Source organism: Solea solea, chromosome 16 (assembly GCF_958295425.1).
Source record: "Solea solea chromosome 16, fSolSol10.1, whole genome shotgun sequence".
NCBI classification, from domain to species: Eukaryota; Metazoa; Chordata; class Actinopteri; order Pleuronectiformes; family Soleidae; genus Solea; species Solea solea.
This window is the reverse complement of record NC_081149.1, coordinates 5,593,595-5,612,348: the sequence shown is the minus strand read 5'-3', so window position 1 is coordinate 5,612,348 and position 18,754 is coordinate 5,593,595. Positions and strand designations below refer to the sequence as shown.

The 18,754-nt window shown below is 41.6% G+C and overlaps 2 protein-coding genes across 3 annotated transcripts; both read left to right on the top strand.

The window, feature by feature from the left end:
• The first annotated feature begins 2,948 nt into the window (after positions 1 to 2,948).
• Positions 2,949 to 11,407, top strand: LOC131474971 (ectonucleotide pyrophosphatase/phosphodiesterase family member 7-like). 2 transcript variants are annotated; one of them, XM_058652714.1, is made up of 6 exons: positions 2,949 to 3,496; positions 3,940 to 4,085; positions 5,687 to 6,316; positions 9,135 to 9,369; positions 10,853 to 10,976; positions 11,063 to 11,407. In XM_058652714.1, exons 1-6 carry the CDS (start codon positions 3,244 to 3,246, stop codon positions 11,115 to 11,117), a joined length of 1,443 nt encoding a protein of 480 aa, XP_058508697.1. In that variant the 5' UTR covers positions 2,949 to 3,243; the 3' UTR covers positions 11,118 to 11,407. The 2 variants fall into 2 exon arrangements, with proteins under 2 accessions (XP_058508697.1, XP_058508698.1); XM_058652715.1 differs by lacking the exon at positions 2,949 to 3,496 and adding an exon at positions 3,517 to 3,615.
• A 1,427-nt stretch (positions 11,408 to 12,834) lies between these two features.
• Positions 12,835 to 17,934, top strand: cbx2 (chromobox homolog 2 (Drosophila Pc class)). The gene is made up of 5 exons (XM_058652713.1): positions 12,835 to 12,948; positions 13,058 to 13,101; positions 15,685 to 15,750; positions 16,203 to 16,272; positions 16,355 to 17,934. Exons 1-5 carry the CDS (start codon positions 12,877 to 12,879, stop codon positions 17,675 to 17,677), a joined length of 1,575 nt encoding a protein of 524 aa, XP_058508696.1. The 5' UTR covers positions 12,835 to 12,876; the 3' UTR covers positions 17,678 to 17,934.
• Positions 17,935 to 18,754: the final 820 nt, after the last annotated feature.

Here is an 18,754-nt window from a genome sequence, read left to right as displayed (position 1 = left end):
ATGTTAATCTCCTTGTTATCAAATCGAAGTCAAGTTGCACTCGCGTAATACAGGCTTTGTCCAAAAGTAGAGACACCAGTATCAGTCTGATTCTGTGGTGGCAGAAGTTTTTTTTTTGTCTAAGGTCAAAGGTTAAAATATTACGTCATGGTTGCCGTGATTTTACACCACTATATTTTAATTGGAATACTTTCTCAGGTGGTATTTGGAAAAAAACACTTACATTTATTCTCTAAACCAGTGGTTCTCAACATTTTTTAATTTTTAGGAATGACATAGTATCATGTATTTTTTACAGTTCTCTTCAGCTCATGTGAGGACAAAGGCAGGACCAGGCACCTTGGGTCTTATCTGTGCACGTCTATCACGTCATGGTCATAGACGGCCTTGTAGAAGTTAATAAATAATAGCAAATCCTTGGGGAAACAAATGCAATTGGAAAAGTGAAAAAGTAGCCAGTTTAAAATGTACTCAGAGTACAAGTTACTTTGTTGCTTTATTAACAAGGTCGGGGTTCCTTGTTTTTAAATAATGGCAAAACAAATTAAAGTGCTGAAAAAATAAAATATGTAAACGTGTCAGTCAACATGGGTCAAAGGTCACAAATGCTTTAACTTTCTCACTCACCTGTCCTCATCATTCACTTGTCCTCATCCCTTACCTTTCCCCATCATTCACCTGTCCTCTTCCTTCACCTATCCTCATCATTCGACTGTTCACATCGTCATTCACCTGTCCACATCGTTCACCTGTCCTCTTCCTTTACCTGGCGTCATCCCTCACCTGTCCTCTTCCTTCACCTGTCCTCGTCATTCACCTGTCCTCATGTCATTCACCTGTCCTTACCTGTCCTCATGTCATTCACCTGTCCTCATATCATTCACCTGTCCTCATATCATTCACCTGTCCTCATGTCATTCACCTGTCCTCATATCATTCACTACATTACAACCTTTTTTACATTAATGTGAGTAAATGTAATTCATTACTTTCCACCTCTGTATATAACAACATAAACATGTTGTGCAGTTGACATTTTGCAGACTTTTTTATCATTAATACTGTGTTGGGTTTAATTTTGCTAATTGGAAAACAATAACACTTCCTGTGGAGTTTCCTTGTGTTTCCAGTTGGACTCACACTCGCATGTAAACTGATAACAAGCCGCTCATGCATCAAAAGTTTGTTTGCTCACAACTCAAAACACATCGATTGCAGCACGCTGGCATGAACTTGATGGTCTACTTCCAGTCACAGCGGGGGGTGGAGGGGGGGGGGGGGGCAGTTTGCCATTCACACACGCAGCAGTGAGCAGAATACTGATGCTGTTAAAATTTTATCTCCTCCCCATAAACAGGGGCGTGAGGGCTCGTGTTTGTTTTTTCCAGACTCTTCTTTCATCTAAAATTCTGATTTAAGACTGAGTGCTTCGAACGTTTTGCTTGTTTTTTTGAGATGAGGTTATTCATGTTTTTTTAATCCAACAATTCCTCACCAAACATCTCTGGGAAATGTTGCACATTAGTGCTTTTCCCACTTTTTATTAATCCCCATATAGGGAAATGTCTTCTCTGCATTTAACCCGTCCTCTACTAGAGGAGCAATGGGGGTTGGGTACCTTGCTCAGGGGGTACACTAGCACTCTGACCTGGTGGGGACTCGAACCAGCAACCCTCCAGTTACAAACCAAGTTCCCTTTCCACAGGCTGCCCCTATCTTCTGAGCTTGACCAAATCTTAATAGTTAGTTAGTTAATTTTTGTATCATTACTCTACATTCTCTGGAGTAAAATGTACTGCACAGGTTGTTTGGCAGCAGGGGGCGCTAAAGTTAAGCACCTCACTTATCTCACACATGGAAATCTCTGCAGAAGCTCAGTTCAGAATGGAGAGAGTCAGGAGTTTGTGTGTGTTTGCCAAAGTTCTCACGGCAGAGACTTGGAGACGTGCGCCGGCCTCAGCCGTCAAAAAAAAACCCTGCCGCAAATCTTGCTGACGAGTGGACGACTGGCACATGGAGTTAACGTGAGGGGGAAGAGCTAATGAATATGAATGAGGTAAATGAAAGCTGATGAATGTTATCCCTTATCTCCATAAAGATTAGACAATTCCCTTGAACCTCCGCCAAGGACACACACACACAAGAAAGAACAAATTTGAAGAGCTTGTCTCGCAATTTGATGGACGTTGATAAGGTTTCATCACATCGCAGTTATATAGAATAATATCGGGATAAGGGAAGTGAGCGTGATCCGGGTCTGAGACACAGAGCAGGCGACGGACATTTCTATTAAAAATGAGTGTCTGTCGTCACGGCCATTGCTAAAAAAAATCAATGTAGATTTTAAAGGCTTTTTTAACATTATCCTGGGGCTAATAAACACATTAGGGTTATTAAAATGAATATGACTATTAGGGTCTTTTCTTCCCCGGGAGACTACTGGTCGCTGACAAAAAAGATATATACTCTCATTTTCCTCTTCATTTTCCCGGTGTCAGATCAATCATGCGCCATCTCAACTCAAGGTGAAACCCATCAAAGTGTCGTTTTCCTCGCCCGTGTCAGTGATTCACAAGAAACTCCGACACACACACAGACGGGTGGGCGGGCAAACAGAAAAGACAGCATCAACAAGCCAGAAACAAACAGCCGCGCTGCCCGCAGAGATTAATCTGTTTTACCGGCAATGCACAAGAGGAAAACAGGGGGAAAATTTCCTGAGAACACAAGTCCCGGGCCGTAAAATTGCCTCATAAACACCACTTGGCTGCGCGCACTAAAACTGGCTGAGATAAAGTCCGTCTAATCTAAGCGATAAGATAATTTGGTGAAACTTTGCTCAGAACCTTCTCAGGTGAGGAAACCAGGGAGGGGCCTGTCATTTTTTTTAAAACCCCTGAATGTGACGTAAAGGTATGTTTTTACTAGTATTTTCCAACTTGAATATGCACAGATGTTACTGAGGGTAAGGTTAGGTAGTAAAAATATTAAAAGGTGGTATAGTTAGGAATCATACCGTTGTCGACCGCGATCCAGCGCTGTGCTTTCGCCACTGAGCCGACGGAGCGAACATTCGAGATTCCGCTTCTAAGGCGGAAGTGGTTGCTGTTATGTATACAACCGCTAGGGGCGCTGGTTGTGAATATGTAAACATAGGTCGTCATTCCTGCACGCGACCGTCTGGTCGCAAAGGAGCGTTTAAGCTGTCAGTTCAGGAACTGAGCGGTGAAAGTGTGTCGAGCCATGATGTGGACCGCGACTCTGTGCCTCCTCGGGACTCTGTGCCTCCTCGGGGCTCTGTCCGTCCTCGGGGCGCCGCTGAACAAGCAGAGACAGAAATTGCTGCTCATCTCCTTCGATGGTTTCCGCTGGGACTACGACCGCGACGTGCACACGCCGAACCTTGACGACATGGCCAAGGACGGAGTCAAGGCTCAGTACGTCACGCCACCGTACCTCACCATCACCAGCCCCACTCACTTCACCCTCCTGACAGGTAAAACCATCACAAAAACAACAACACTTCCAAGTTGGTGGAGGATCTGCGTATCATGACAGAGAGGGGAAGCTACTCTGAGTTTAGAAAGAAGCCACGGGGAAAAAAAGGAATTAACTGTAATTGAATGTCCCAGAGTCCAACAGCTTTTATAGCTGAGTGAGATGATTATGTTTGGATGACTGAGGGAAGAATTTTCTGCTCTCTTTTTTTTTTTTTTTTTTACATTATTTTGACTCTCAAATCATGAGTGCCAGCTAAAAGAAATTTAACTTCCCTGAAATTAAATTCCACTAATCTCCAAAGTTGGTCGTATAAGACCTTGTCCAAAAGCGTCATGCCACTCAGCCTTGTTAAGTTGATAGAATTTTTAATGAGGACGCCATGAAGAATGAAAGTGCAAAGCGGACTGACTTGTGGTTCTGTTCTCTCTGTGTGTGTAGGCCGCTACATCGAGAACCATGGGGTGATTCACAACATGTGGTTCAACACCGCGACGCAGGAGAAGAAGCCGTACTACCAGACGCAGTTCGTCGACGAGTGGTGGGACAACGGCAGTCTGCCGATCTGGATCACGGCGCAGAGGCAGGTCTGTCTTATCACTCAGACAATGTTTTTTACTGTTTATGGCACAGGAGAATAATTCTGTGTACAAAGCGATTTCAGGTATTTTTACCCCAGTTAGAATGCACATTATTATGCAGGTGGGTAAGGTGAAAACATATGCAAAGGACAGTTGCAGGGTAAAGAAAATACATGAACATCTGCAGATTTGATTTCCTCGTACCTTATAAAGAATTTATAAATGGTTTATTAGTGTGTTATCAAATAGGTTATTAACATTTCATTAATTATTAAAAATATGATACAACACATTCAATACAAAAAGAAAACCCGTGAATTGTTGCTTGCAAAATAATGAGCCCACATTGATCTAAGTTAAAGTTAAACACAAAGTTAAACACTAACAAGGCTGAGACCAGACTTGTGCCAAGACCACGACTAGGGCCAAGGCAGGGTGAGAACAACGTCAAAACCAAGATAAGACTTGTACCAAGACTAGCCTTATACCAAGATCATGTCAAACCAAGGCGGGGTGAGGCCAAGTCAAGACCAAGACCAAGGCAGAGCAAAACCAAGACCAAATCAAGAACAAGGCAGGGTGAGGCCAAGTCAAGACCAAGACCAGACTTGTGCCAAGTCAAGACCAAGACCAGACTTGTGCCAAGACCAAGACTAAGGCCAAGGCAGGGTGAGAACAACGTCAAGACCAAGACTAGACTTGTACGAAGACCAAAGTTTTTTTGCTTTTCCATTAGCGATAGTACCTGGTACCTGGTGTGTTTTTTTAGTACCTGTAGATCAGTTAAAAAGACTTAAAAACCCTTGAAAACATCTTCAACATTTACCAAAGGAAATGTCTAAAATGTCAATATTTAACAAAGTAGTTTGGTGTATTTAGCGACAGCACTGCTGAAAGCCGGTGATTGTGAGCCGAATCCCAACATCACAACAGTGGTATTTCAGTTCAATCCTTTTGTATCAACTGATTCAGTTACACCGAAAATAACTGCTTTACAAATCAATAGTTTGTGTGTTTGTGTCGCATTTAAAACCACGTCATGGCGGTTTCACGCAGACGTGCGACTATGACCCCGCCCATGTTGAGGAGGAACTACAAAGTCATGGAAAAGGATGTGACTGATACCCAAGCCGAGTAGAGCCGAGTCGTCCTAGAACTGTAAAATGGATAAAGTGCCATATATGCAAATTCCATCTTCAGATGTCATCACCTGATGTTTGTTCACAAAGATCAGGTGATGTTTGACTTTTAACTTTTAATAGCCTCAAGTCTTGACAATAGAAACACTTCAATTACTTGTTCTATTTAGCTCGTAGAAAATGGTGAAACTGGACTCTTTCAAGACCAAGACTAGACTTGTACGAAGAACAAAGTAACGACAACACAGATCTGTACTGTGAATCGTACACTTTTGTCAATTTCTGTCAGTTTTTACATGTTTTTACAGTTTTATTGGACGATGAACAAGTTATAAACATTCAGGTATCATCAGCATAAGTTAGCAATCAAAGTTTCATTTATCATAAGAAACTAACACATTCATACATGTGTTGTTTACCTGTTGTTTGTGAATTAATGTGGCCTCTTTTTTCTCCCTTATCTTTAAGGGCCTAAAAGCCGGCTCACTTCATTTTCCCGGCACAGCGTCCAGTTACCAGGGTGAGGTCGCTGAGGTGCGTGAAGTCGAACCACTGCTTTACAACTACAAGGATGAAGTTGAGTGGAGAAAGAATGCGGACAAGGTGATGAGCTGGTTCAGAGACCAGAATCTAGACTTTGTGTCCATGTACTTTGGCGAGCCGGATGGCACGGGCCACAAATACGGCCCCGACTCCCCAGAGCGCCGGGAAATGGTCAAGCAAGTTGACAGAACTATCGGCTACATTCGACACTTGGCTGAAAAACAGAATCTGGCCAGCACCCTGAACATCATCATCACAGCAGACCACGGCATGACCACGGTGTACCGCAACGGTCTGGTGGAGGAAATCACCCTGTCAAAGATCCCAAACTTCTCATTCCGCGATATATCCTTTCACTTGGTGGACTTTGGACCCTCTGGGATGCTTTTGCCAAAGCCGGGAAAGCTGGAGAAGGTTTACAATGCCCTGAAAGGCGCACATCCACACCTTCACGTGTACAAGAAGGAGGAGATGCCTGAGCGCCTACACTTTTCCAAAAACGACCGCATCCTCCCCATCGTTTTATGGGCTGACCCAGGATACGTAATCAACGGGGTGTGTTCCCTCTTTACATTTCTTATTTTCTTGTCATATTACTCTTTCTCTAGGCTTTTGATGTTTTGACAGCAGGCATGGTACGTGATACGTACAGACGACTCACGTTTCATGCGGCACTGCTATGCTATGAAATGACCACTAATGCCACTTTTCTATGATACAGTTCTACTGTAGTACTACTTTTTCACTATGTTTTTTTTTTGCTTTTCCATTAGCGATAGTACCTGGTACCTGGTGTGTTTTTTTAGTACCTGCTCTGACGAGGTTCTAGCGAGCCGATACTAAAATGTGACTCTTCCAGTGAGAGTCATGAGCGCCCCATCTGACCACAAGAATCAAAGTGAACAATGCTGAACTGTAGATCAGTTAAAAAGACTTAAAAACCCTTGAAAACTTCTCCAACATTTAGCAAAGGAAATGTCTAAAATGTCAATATTTAACAAAGGCATCTGGTGTATTTAGCGACAGCACTGCTGAAAGCCGGTGATTGTGAGCCGAACATCACAACAGTGGTATTTCAGTTAAATCCTTTCGTATCAACCGAAAACAACTGCTTTACAAATCAATAGTTTGTGTGTTGGTGTCGCATTAAAAAAACGCGTCACGGCGGTTTTGCGCAGACGTGCGACAATGACCCCGCCCATGTTGAGGAGGAACTACGAAGTCATGGAAAAGGATGTGACTCATACCCAAGCCGAGTAGAGCCGAGTCGTCCTAGAACTGTAAAATGGATAAAGTGACATATATGCAAGTTCCATCTTCAGATCTCACCTCCCCCGCGTGTCATGTTTGTTCACAAAGATCAGGTGATGTTTGACTTTTAAAGGGGACATATTATGCAAAATCAACTTTTTAACCATGTTAATACTTATATTTGGGACTCTGGAGGCCCTACCAGTCGCCAAAGTGTGGAAAAAGAATACTCAGTCATGTTTTCGTGGTCCCCCTTAGTGTAAGTATAGGCGATAAAACAAGCAATGTTGAATTCCCTGCGCTTATGACGGCAGCATGCGCATTTCACCGCGAATGTTTCCACCCCACCAGAAAGTTTACTTGGAGAGCTCCACCTTAGCTCCACCTTGTCCCTGCGAGAGTGCAGGCAAGGAAGACCGGTATTATGTCAACGCGGAGGGACAAGTGTGCTGTTGGTGGCTGCACAGTGGAGCACAGTGTTTTACACAAACTTCCAGCCTCAGAGGATTTTATATATGAAGCTAATGTGCCGGATAAAGTCAGCAAACGTGTGTTCGCACCACTTCGCATCAGACTGCGGCCAGCGGTCGCCGTATTTAGTCAGCGACTGTATATCACCGACGTACAAACACGTGTTTGCCTGTGTCTCATTTGCATTTAAAGGGACCATGCACAAAACTGAGCGTTCTGAAAGGGGTGGTTTTGGCAGGGTTATTGAACTGCTATGGTGCTTCATCCTTATGGTATTTTGACCAAAGCATGTCACTGACATGTTCATTAGGACACCAGGGAACATGACAACACCTACTTAATGCTCCTGTCGTTTGTACCCACTCATATACTCACTAACACAGTGCAAATACATTTACTTTTACTGCTGAGGAGGCAAGCTGCTAATACACTTAACTAACATCTTCTAATGGCACTGGTAACTTATTAACAACAGCCAGTAATTAATGTGATTATGACCCACTTAACTGGATATAAGGGAATTAAACCTGCAAACAGTGATAAACTGACACAGATTAATAGCCAGGTAAAAAAAAGAAAAAAGAAAATCTGAGCACACCAGCTGGTTTGTTCCAGAAATAGCCTCAAGTCTTGACAATAGAAACACTTCAATCACTTGTTCTATTTAGCTCGTAGAAAATGGTGAAACTGGACTCTTTCTTTTCTTTCTCCAAAATGAGAAACAAGGCGTTAAATTTCTAATCTGGGTACATTGCAATTTTAATCAAGTGAATTTGCACGTCCTTGGGATAATCCCGGCCCCGGCTGATGACATGCGGCGCCTCTCAAATGCTTCACGAGGCTATTCACGCCTCGACATTCAAAATTTGCATTTTTCATTTGGCTCCGCGCTCGCTCGGTCACTGCACTGCACTGCACGTGTCTGTCTGTCTGCCTGTCTGTCAGTCAGTCAGTCAGTCAGTCAGTCAATGCTGTGTGAGAAACATCAAGTCCTGAGTTCATTTAGCAGAGTAACATCACTGAAAAGTGTAAAAATGTCTCCACACACACACGCAGCGATAATGACGAGGAAAATAATCAGTCCTCTTCATTTCCTGATGAAATCTGTTATCTCAAGTCTTTTGCCTGCTCGTGATAACGACTTGCACTATCTCACTGCGAGTTCATTCTCTTTATGGCCGCCCCTTAAACTCCCTTTATTTTGATCTCAAAGAGGGATAAGTGTATTGATGCCCTTGCATAACAGCAGAGATAAGTGGGTGTGTTTTTTTTTTTTACTTTACTGTCACGTTTGCTGCATCACCAACTTCACGGCTTCATAGATCTCGTGTAACGTATAACATTAAACTATTAACGGAATCAGTCTTCTAAGGGTTTTTAAATGAGAATTCAAGAGATGCATTGACATTGCCATGTTGCCATGATCATCAGTTGATGGTTGTGACTAAGAAAGGACATTTCTTTTTTTTTTTACCTTGGACAACACCTCCCTCTGCTGGCCAAACTAGAGTATGTGTAGAGCGAGTGTGTGTGTGAACTCTGAGTGATGATAAAGTGCTGTCACTAAAATCACCGGCTCATGAGTCACAGTCTAATTGAATCTAAAGCGTCCCGTGTGAGTCATTTTGCTGTGCCCGTGTGCCCCCTGCAGTATTTCCCTGTTCAGTGGAACAAAGGAGAGCATGGCTTCGACAACCAGGAGTTGGACATGAAGCCCTTCTTCCGGGCGGTGGGGCCGGCGTTCCACAAGAACCTGGAGGTGGGACCTTTCGAGACGGTGAACATCTACCCCCTGATGTGCCACATCCTGGGTATCGAGCCAGAGGTCAACGATGGCCACCTGGACGCCACCAGACACCTGCTGGTGACGAGTAGGGCTGTGGAGGGTGAGTTCATACCAGACTTATGAGCTTCTCCGCCTAGTACACCTACTGCTTTCATTACTCAGGGTCATCCATCCATCTATTCATCCATCATTTCCAACTTTGCAGCATGTTCGGATTAAAGCAGAGAGATTTTTATAGGTTAAAACTACAGTAGAGCCAGTAATGATCCAGGAACGACAAGGTAACATCTGCTGATGTCTGAGGACATGGTACCAGAGGACATGCTGAGAATGGAAAACTTCAACTGGCACATGGTGGTTATGTGTGTTTGTCATTGCAGCAACACAACTCTAAAAGTAAACATCAGAAAAATGGTTGAAAAGATGACTTTGCCAACTGTCTAAAACAAACTTCCCCAACATCACTCCTGACAAAAGCCATTTTGAATTGGTAAACAAATCTTTTCCCCAGTAAACTTCATTTTATCTATGTTATTTATATCATATACACAGATTGTAAGTAAAAAAAAGTTTCAGCCAATGTGTATGGGGAACCAAATCATTCTCTTGTGACCCATCTGTGGGTCCCGACCCAGTGTTTAGGAACCTCTGGTCTTAGAAAAACAAAAATATCCAACTGGTGGATTTGGTTTTATGGCGAAACATGAAAGAAACCTGCCAAGTTTAATGCTATTTGACAGGCAAAGTCGACACTGCACTGCACTCTTGTCCAAACACTGCCAAATTTGGCAATGCACACACTGGTGCCAAAAGTACATCTCCTGCCAAGTTTGAAGCCTGTCAAGTGAACGGTTGCTCAGTTATGGGATTGACAGACTGACATTTCTGCATTTACAGATAGTCATTCTTGTTAAAATGTCCCTCTACTGTCTAAATCTGGTGAAAAATTAAATCCAGTTTCAAACCATCTACTTATCATATCATAATATAATGTATATAATGTTAATAGCATCATCAATACATAATCACTAATCCGTGGTTGACACTTGACCCTCAAAATTGGATAATTTACAAGTTTAACACAAACCAAAAACAAAATGTGCAAAAACTGCACAAGTACTAATATTACACTCGAATATTACTGACTTAAATGTTGCTTACATCAGTGTCTGTAATTCTTGTATTTGTTACCTCTTTAGAACCTTTCCTGGAGACCAAAATCTGGTCCTGAAGAAGCAGAACCTAATTTCTGAGGAACTGATTAAGTTAAGGGCTAAGTTTATAATAAAACTTAAGAATCTGGGTTTCATTTTGACCTGCTTTAAACCTCAGGCCTCTTTGACAGCAGATTCCAGTAAACAAACTCTAGCAGGAGATAACAATTTAGAAGCTGTTGTTACAGCGCCATTGTGTGGTCACTCTGGGACAGTACTCTGGGAGTTTGTTCTATGAAGAATGATATGATAGAATGAAACAAACGGGTTAAAACAATATAAAGTGTGTACACTAACACACGTCAGCGTCAAAATATCCGCCCTAAAAGTAAAATTGTGAATATTTTCTTTCTTTGGTTCTGTTTTTAGTTAAAAAGGTGGATTTCCTGGAAAACGGCTTCATTGGAATTGCCGCAGTGGCCGGATTTCTTATCGTAGTTTTTGTTGCCTTGGCGTCCAACCAGATAATCAAGAGAAAACGCAAGGATACAGGGTAACGGCAATGTCATAATTACACTAATTATTTCTAATCAAAAAAAGAAGAGAATGTGGCAATTTTAACTTTTTTTGTTTTTTCAGATCACAACGTTCGAGTCCTCCACAAAAAGAAATTACAGCACAAACTCCATTTTGATTGTCGAGTTAAAGAGAAAAAAATTAAGTGGAAATTCGGTGGAAAAAACAGCCACCTGTGAACAATCTATGAAGAAATCTACAACAAACTACTTTACAAAGTTAACAAACATTGTTATTGCTTCAAAATGAATTTTAAAAAAACACAATACTGGCAGAATCATGAAATAAAATAACTACTTTATTTTATTTTAATAGTTTGTTGAATGCGCAAAATCAAAGTGCAATATTTACGTGTATATTGTTACTTATTATGTCTCTGTGTCATAAATAAAGCAAATTCAACCCAAATCTACAGCAGCTTTAGTATATTTGTTACTTATTACACATTAATATACACATAGTGAAACTAGAAAGTGTTTAACTATGTGGTACTTTTAAAAACAAGTGTTTTTAAGGATCTGTTTCACAACAAAGCAACAGTTTATCAAGACCATGATCTACTTTGACCTGACAACGGTGACCGCCGAGGGACAAAAGGCAGCAACCGCTTTTCCATTTGCCCGCCTCTCTATGTGAGGTGGAGTCAAGTTACATGTGAAAAAAATGCGTTTCCGTTTAGGACTTTCAAAATAAAACTCCATATATATACACATACATACATATATACAGTACACACATATGTGTGTATATATACATATATACATATATATGTATGATAATGTCAAGAATTATACATTTTATTTTAACTGTGAAGAAGATATTTGGGCAAACGTATTGCAGATGTTTTAGCTTTGACTGCGTTGCACTATTTGTATTAATTTTAAAAATGTATTTACCATAGTCATTATTTACTGATTTACAATATTGAGTGTTTTTTAAGTAAACCTAAACATATTTTTCTTTTATCATCAATAATATTTTAACTTCAAAGGAATTTTAACTTAACTTTTAATTCTATATTTAAATTGTTCACCCTAATTGGATTTTACATCCTTTTTTTGATGCTATTTTATTGCTTTTTCCACTTTGTATTTGTCATTTTATCATTTTTTTTGTCACTTGTTTGACATTTTGTGAATTCCACAATCTAATGTAATCTAATTGACATAACAAGATTTGTTTTATATACGTTGTTATTGTGTACCAATATAATAGAAAACCTGATCTTAACTTACGCGACTGCATATTTTCTCAAATTTGGGGGATTTGGCAAATAATGTTATTTTATTAGTTTATTTTTTCAATAATTTTTTTTTCTTGTATTCGTATATACACAGATTCCATTGCTGGTAATAAATTCTGCATAGTTACTTACACATATTTTCACAATCGATTAAGCTGTCGTTTGGTTCATAAAATGTCAGAAAACATTAACCATACGTTGATCAGTATTCAAACCTGGAAATGATGATGTTCTCGAATGTCTTGTTTTTGTCCACAAACCAAAATGATTCATGTTTAATTATTTATTTTTTTGTGGAGCAAACAAATGAAAATATCTACATTTGAGAAGAGGAAACATTCAGAAATCTTGTTTTAATCATGAAAAAAAGCTTCAAACCGATTAATCGACTTTCAATATAGTTGACGGTCAATTTAGTAATGGATTAAAAATCGACTAATCGAGTCATTGTTTCAGCTCCAAGTGCATGACAACAAAAGAATGTTGAATTTTTTAATGTCGCTTGAGTATTAGGGTACTCTTATTTTGAAGGCGGGACTCGCCCCGTCCGGTCGTGCCCGTGCTCGTCCATGATTGGCTGATGCGCAGCTCTGGCTCTTTTCATAGAGGATTCTTATTCGTGGCGAAGGCAGACATGGAGGAGCTGAGCGCGGTGGGCGAACAGGTTTTTGATGCGGAATGCATCTTAAACAAACGACTCCGGAAGGTCAGACTCTCCACATACACAATCACTTTCATTTATTTGACGGTATTTTCCCGCCTCTGTGTCCGCTGCTCAAACGCTATAACCCCTGCCTGTGTCGCTTCTCTTCCAGGGAAAGTTGGAGTTTCTGGTGAAGTGGAGGGGATGGTCATCCAAGTAAGTCCCGTGAAACAATGAAAACAACAACAACAGCGTGTCGCTTGTTGCTTTTTCCCCAACCAAACTCTCGCCTCCGTCGTCCGTTTTTCCTTCGCCCAAACCTCAACGAACGACGACGCGATTGCTTTATTTTCCATCCGTGTTCACTTTTGCGTCCAAATACAACCAGAAATGTTGATTTCTTTTGTTCAAATTTGGGGGGTTTGGGCGAGAATGAGATCGAAAATACTTTCTGAAGCCACGTTAACTCATTTTTCGAGTTTGTGTTTTTAGTGTGTGAGAGTAAAGCCGAACAATTCTGGGCCACTTTGATGTGTGATTTATAGCCACTTAATGACATGTTGTATGTGTTACACGCAGCAAATTTCAACTTGTATTTAAAAAATACACGCGTTGTAAACGAGGTTCAGTGTTCACAACACGTCAAGTGGAAAAAACAAATAGCTTTTTTAACGCCATATCAAATGTATCGCATAAATGAGTAAAATCAGTGATGCCGAATACATTTAGAGGTTTTTGATGTTGAAGTAATAGCTACTTAATGTCATGTTTTATTTGTTACACACGTAGTAAATGAGCTGCTGTGTTCACGACACCCCAAGAGTTGGTAAAGTGGCAACAAGAAAAAAGAAAATACCCTTTTAACGCCGTATAAATCTCTATTGAGTGATGCCGAATACATTTAGGGTTTTTTGACTTTGAAGTAATAGCTACTTAATGTCATAGTGTATTTGTTACACATGTGAAATTTCAAGTTATATTTAAAAAAATACTCAATTAGTAAATGAGCCTCTGTGTTCACAACACATGTTTGAGTATGACGTTTATCACTGGGTTTTGTTGCTTTAACTATTTGCCCTTAATGTTTAGGATTGTGTGGTTTTGACTAAAGTAATAGCTACTTAATATCATAGTGTGTTTGTTTCATTTGGGAAATTTCAAGTCACTTTTTTAAAAAAAAGTACATGTTTTTAAATGAACATCTGTCTCCACTCCGGCTTGATTTCTTGTCAGTTGCCCTCTTATGTTCACTCTACATTGTTGTTGTAATCCAGCATCAATGCACAGGGTTGCCTGCCAGCTCCATGGCTTTCTGTTAGAACCACATCCTTTGTGTGTGTGTGGGGGGGGGGGGGGGGGGGGGAAAGGGTGGCGGTTGATTATTTCACTGGTGGCTGCTGATCAGAAGAGGCCATTCAGTTGCAAGTGATGAGGAGAAAAGGTCATTATTACATACATGCATGTGTGTAATATTGAACACGGCACCGTCGTCACCGTGTGGTGATTTACATGCATGCAAACGTCATACTTTTGCAACTTCCCGTGAGCGTCGCAGGAACTTCCATAACCTGCAAATGGTTTTCCTTCCTGGTGTGTTCATGTTTTACTACACACGTGAACAGACTAGTAACTAATTAATAGTCAGCTGTTTTAAAAATGGGTTTGAGCTTCTTTTTTTTACAAAAAGAAATAATCCAAAACAATCTCTCTGCATTTTCAGCTTCTTAAATGTGAATATTTATTGGTTTCTTTGCTCCGTGTGACGAAGAAATCATTAAGACTTCTTTGTTTTGGTCTGCGGACAAAGTTTAACATTTGATATTATAATCATTTGGAGGTTGGGGAAACAATTAACAGCATTTTTCAACATTTAATTGAGAAAGTAATCGTTAGTTTATAGTTAGCTAGTGGCTATCTCGTCGGACATTAGTCATCAGTGTCAGGCAACATTTAGTGGTACCAACATAAATATGTGGACAAGCTCCGGACAGGGTTTTTGTATTTGAACCAGAATATGTCGCGACTAGCTGATCAGAGTCTCGCCAGACAAACCACCAGCCTTGTTTTTGTAATATTTAATGCATGTGCAGGGTAAATAACTGTTAATAAACCCAAAAAACCCAGCCGACATCACAGAACCCGGCCCAAAATCAACTATCATTTCATAATAAGATGTTTGACAGTATGTGGAACATGCTACAGAAGACTCTTTTGCTCTTAAAATTGGGTAAACGTGTACAAAACAGATTTTCTCAAAAAAAAAAATTGTTATTACAAAGACATTATACTCCTACTTTTGGATATCAGTACTGGTTAACACAGTGTTTAACCCTGAGCCTCCAGACTGGAGAAATGTAGCTTTGCCACGTGTTGCTAAACTGTATTTTAGTTCTGCGTGTGTGTGTGTGTGAGTTCCTTGTTTACATGCAGTAGTCTGAAATTATCGCAGCATGGTTTGTTATTATCGCTATAACAGAAGCAGTTTGTTAAACTCGTCATGGGTGTGTAGTCAGGAGCAGAACTAGAATTGCTTTCATGATACATGATTATGTTTGATAAATACTTAGCTGTCATTTATGTTTTGGGTTTCATTAGAAAACAAAAACAATTGCTGAGGGAAAATATTCAGTCTTCAAATTGCCTTGATAACAAAGAACGGTCTGTTCTTACAATATTTTTTTATTTTAAAGTGTGTCCTAAATAAACCGTACTGTCGCTGCTGAGGCTGGAGGATACTTTTAAACTTGCAGGTCCACTTTTTTAAAAGTTGGTAAATTCCTCTGTGTTGATTCATTCCAGACACAACAGCTGGGAGCCCCAAGAAAACATCCTTGACCCGAGACTGTTGGCTGCGTTCAACAAGAAGTGAGTGTTCTGACCGAGCCACGAGCACACAGACTTGTTTACTTTAAAGTGAACATTCAAACATTCAGACATGTTAATAAAAAACAAGACAAGCTGCTCCCAGACGTGTACCGACACCTGGAGTGGTTTTACGTCAGGATGGTATTATACACAAAGGAGAATTCAGTGGGAAAATCTACCGAATCACAGCAAGGAATCTTTGAAATCACGGCTAGCGAGCGTCTCCATTCTTACCTTAACTACAACGTCCTTTAAGCTTTAATTTTTGTACCTCATAACGATTTTTGTATATTAAATTTGGAAAATACCTCATTATTACACAGTAGATATATTTGCTGCACACACTTCACAGTGAAATCTACACTCATGTGTTAAAGTTTGTCCAGAATTGTCTTAAAAAATCGGATCTTTTTTGTCCATAATTTCTCATAATCCGACATGTGGTTTTACAGAGAGCAAGAAAAGGAGCTCCTGTTGCGTAATAAAGGGAAAAGGCCAAGAGGAAGACCACGGAAAATCTTAGTAAGTAGCATTTGTCTCATGAGCTTTCAAAACGACGAGGCTCGCTTCAGTTTTCTAATGTTTACTTTCTTTATCATTTCAGGAAAATGTGCCAGAAGCTACGAAATCAAGCAGCTCTTCGTCTGGCTCGTCGTCGTCCTCCTCCGACTCGTCATCCTCGTGCTCCTCCGACTCGTCCTCGTCGGAGGATGAGGAGGACGAAGACACCAAACAGATGAACCCGGCTGTCAGAACCCGAGACCACCATCCGGTCCCACAGAAGAAGGCGCAGATCGTTGTGGCCAAACCGGAGCCGCCAAAGAAACGGAGCAGGAAACCTCCGACCCCCGAGGTGAAGGAATTCCAACAGAGCAAGGGTCTTCGTAAACTCGTCAGCGCGCCCAAAGACGCTGATCTGCCCGGAGCGATTAAAAAGCCCGTTCATCCTGCGAGTTTCACCTTCATGGGCTTCCACCGAGGCTCGCCGAGAGACGCAGTGGGACAGACCAGGGGGTCTCAGGCACACGGTGGGGCTGTAAAAAACTCCCCGAGCTCTGTGGGATCCGGCAGGTCGGTCCAGCCTTCCTCGCACTCTCTGAACAAATCCAGCCAGAGCAGGAATGTCACTGAAGGCAAATTGTCCGTCTGCGGCGTGAATACTGGGACAAGTCTGGATTTAAACACAGCTGCTGGGAAATCAAAAGGGGTGGCAGCGTTGAATTTGAATACATCCAAACACCCCATTCAAGGAACCACTCAGCATACTCTGAGCTCCCCCAATGGACAAAAGAAACCCCAGGGCCCTGTGTCAGCACTGCAGCGGATACCCAACACCAAAGCAGTGGCTTCTGTTCCATCCAAGAACTCCTCCTCCAATCAAGGCTCTGGCCCTCAGCCCCTCAACCTCCAGAACAAACCGGCACAAAGCAAAGACTCCCCAGGAAATGGAGCCACGCCAGTGTCAGGCCTGAGAAACACGGCCAACCCTGCGAGGAAAAGCAGCGTCCCACAAAACCAGGATTACAATCCTCCAAAGAGTCCGGCGACTCCTGGAAGAATGCAGGCCAGGAAGAACCAGCCCGGAGCGGACAAGGTCAAGGAAGTGACAGAAATCCAGTCCTCGAGAGTCCAAGGGAGGCTGGAGAAGAGCGGCGTGCACAAGTCCTCCGCAGAGGCTCCGAGCCAACAAGGCAAGAAGGCCAAAATGAACGACATGAGCACAGGCGAGGAGGAGAGCAGTTCAGACTCAGACCAAGACTCTTCCTTCACCGGGCAGGATCGCTCGGTGAACCAGAACCAGGACTGGAAACCCACGCGGAGTCTGATAGAGCACGTGTTTGTAACGGATGTCACGGCTAACCTAGTTACCGTCACGGTCAAGGAGTCGCCGACCAGTGTGGGCTTCTTCAGCCTCCGCAACTACTGACCAGGATCCCGAGACACTACCGAGAACCAGAGGAGCTTTGAAGGAACTGGATAAAACCCTGAGGAACACGTCAGGGAACGGAGGTCAATTTGTTTCCTTTATATTTTCTTAGAAGAAGACTATAATTTTAGATTAGAAGAAAGAAAGAAACAAAAAAGGGATGGACGTCAGTTTTTGATTGTTATTTATTTTCTACAAATTGTGTAAGAAATGGAAGCGGAGGAAGGGCAACGTCTCAACAACTCTCAGCGAGTCCGCAATTGGGGTGGGGGGTTGTAGGGGAAAACATCAAAATGACAGAATCAATTCTCAGATTATGAGATTATCTCCTCTGTCACTCAGCAGATAAATAAATGTTGCGATGAACAAACTTTAAAATGAAAATCGACAGGAGTGAGCATGAGCTTCTTTTTTACGGCAGATGCGTAGAATCCATATCAACCAGTAGTTCAATGTTAACCACTTTTAATTCATAGTACATAGAAGTGTTATTTTACTGTTTTTGTGAATTAGCTACCTCTGTTTTTTTGTTTTTGGACATCTGCTGCAAATGTATATTCATTTCTTTCTTCAGGGAGAGGAAAAGCGTTCTCTCCAGGGTAAAAAACTGTCATCGTGTCTATGTTTTTGTTCTTTTTGATTCTTTTTTCGTACCCGGAAACTAGTTTGAGCAGCTTTGTTTGGCGCAAAACTCTCTACGCACGTGGTTTTTGTTGAATTTTCACGCCGTACGACTCATTTTCATACCAGAAACCCGCTGTGAGCAGCTTTGTTTGGCCTCAAAACAAACCTACAAAGCAACAAAGTTTCCCTCCACAGTGCTGCCCAGTCTATCCGTGGCGGTTTTTTTCACGCGGATGGGCTGAGGCATGTCGGGGAGTTGGATACAGTATCTCTGGTGCTCAGATGAGACTTGTGGTTTTGCCGGGGCGTTTTTTTTTTTGTTTTTTTTGCCTCTGCATTGTGGCATTCACTGGCAGCTTATATCCTCTCTGGCTTGTAATTAATACAGACAAAAAAAACCAGAATAAGAGCTTGGGTCGACGCGGCTGGATGCTCGCGGACAGTGTACCTGTC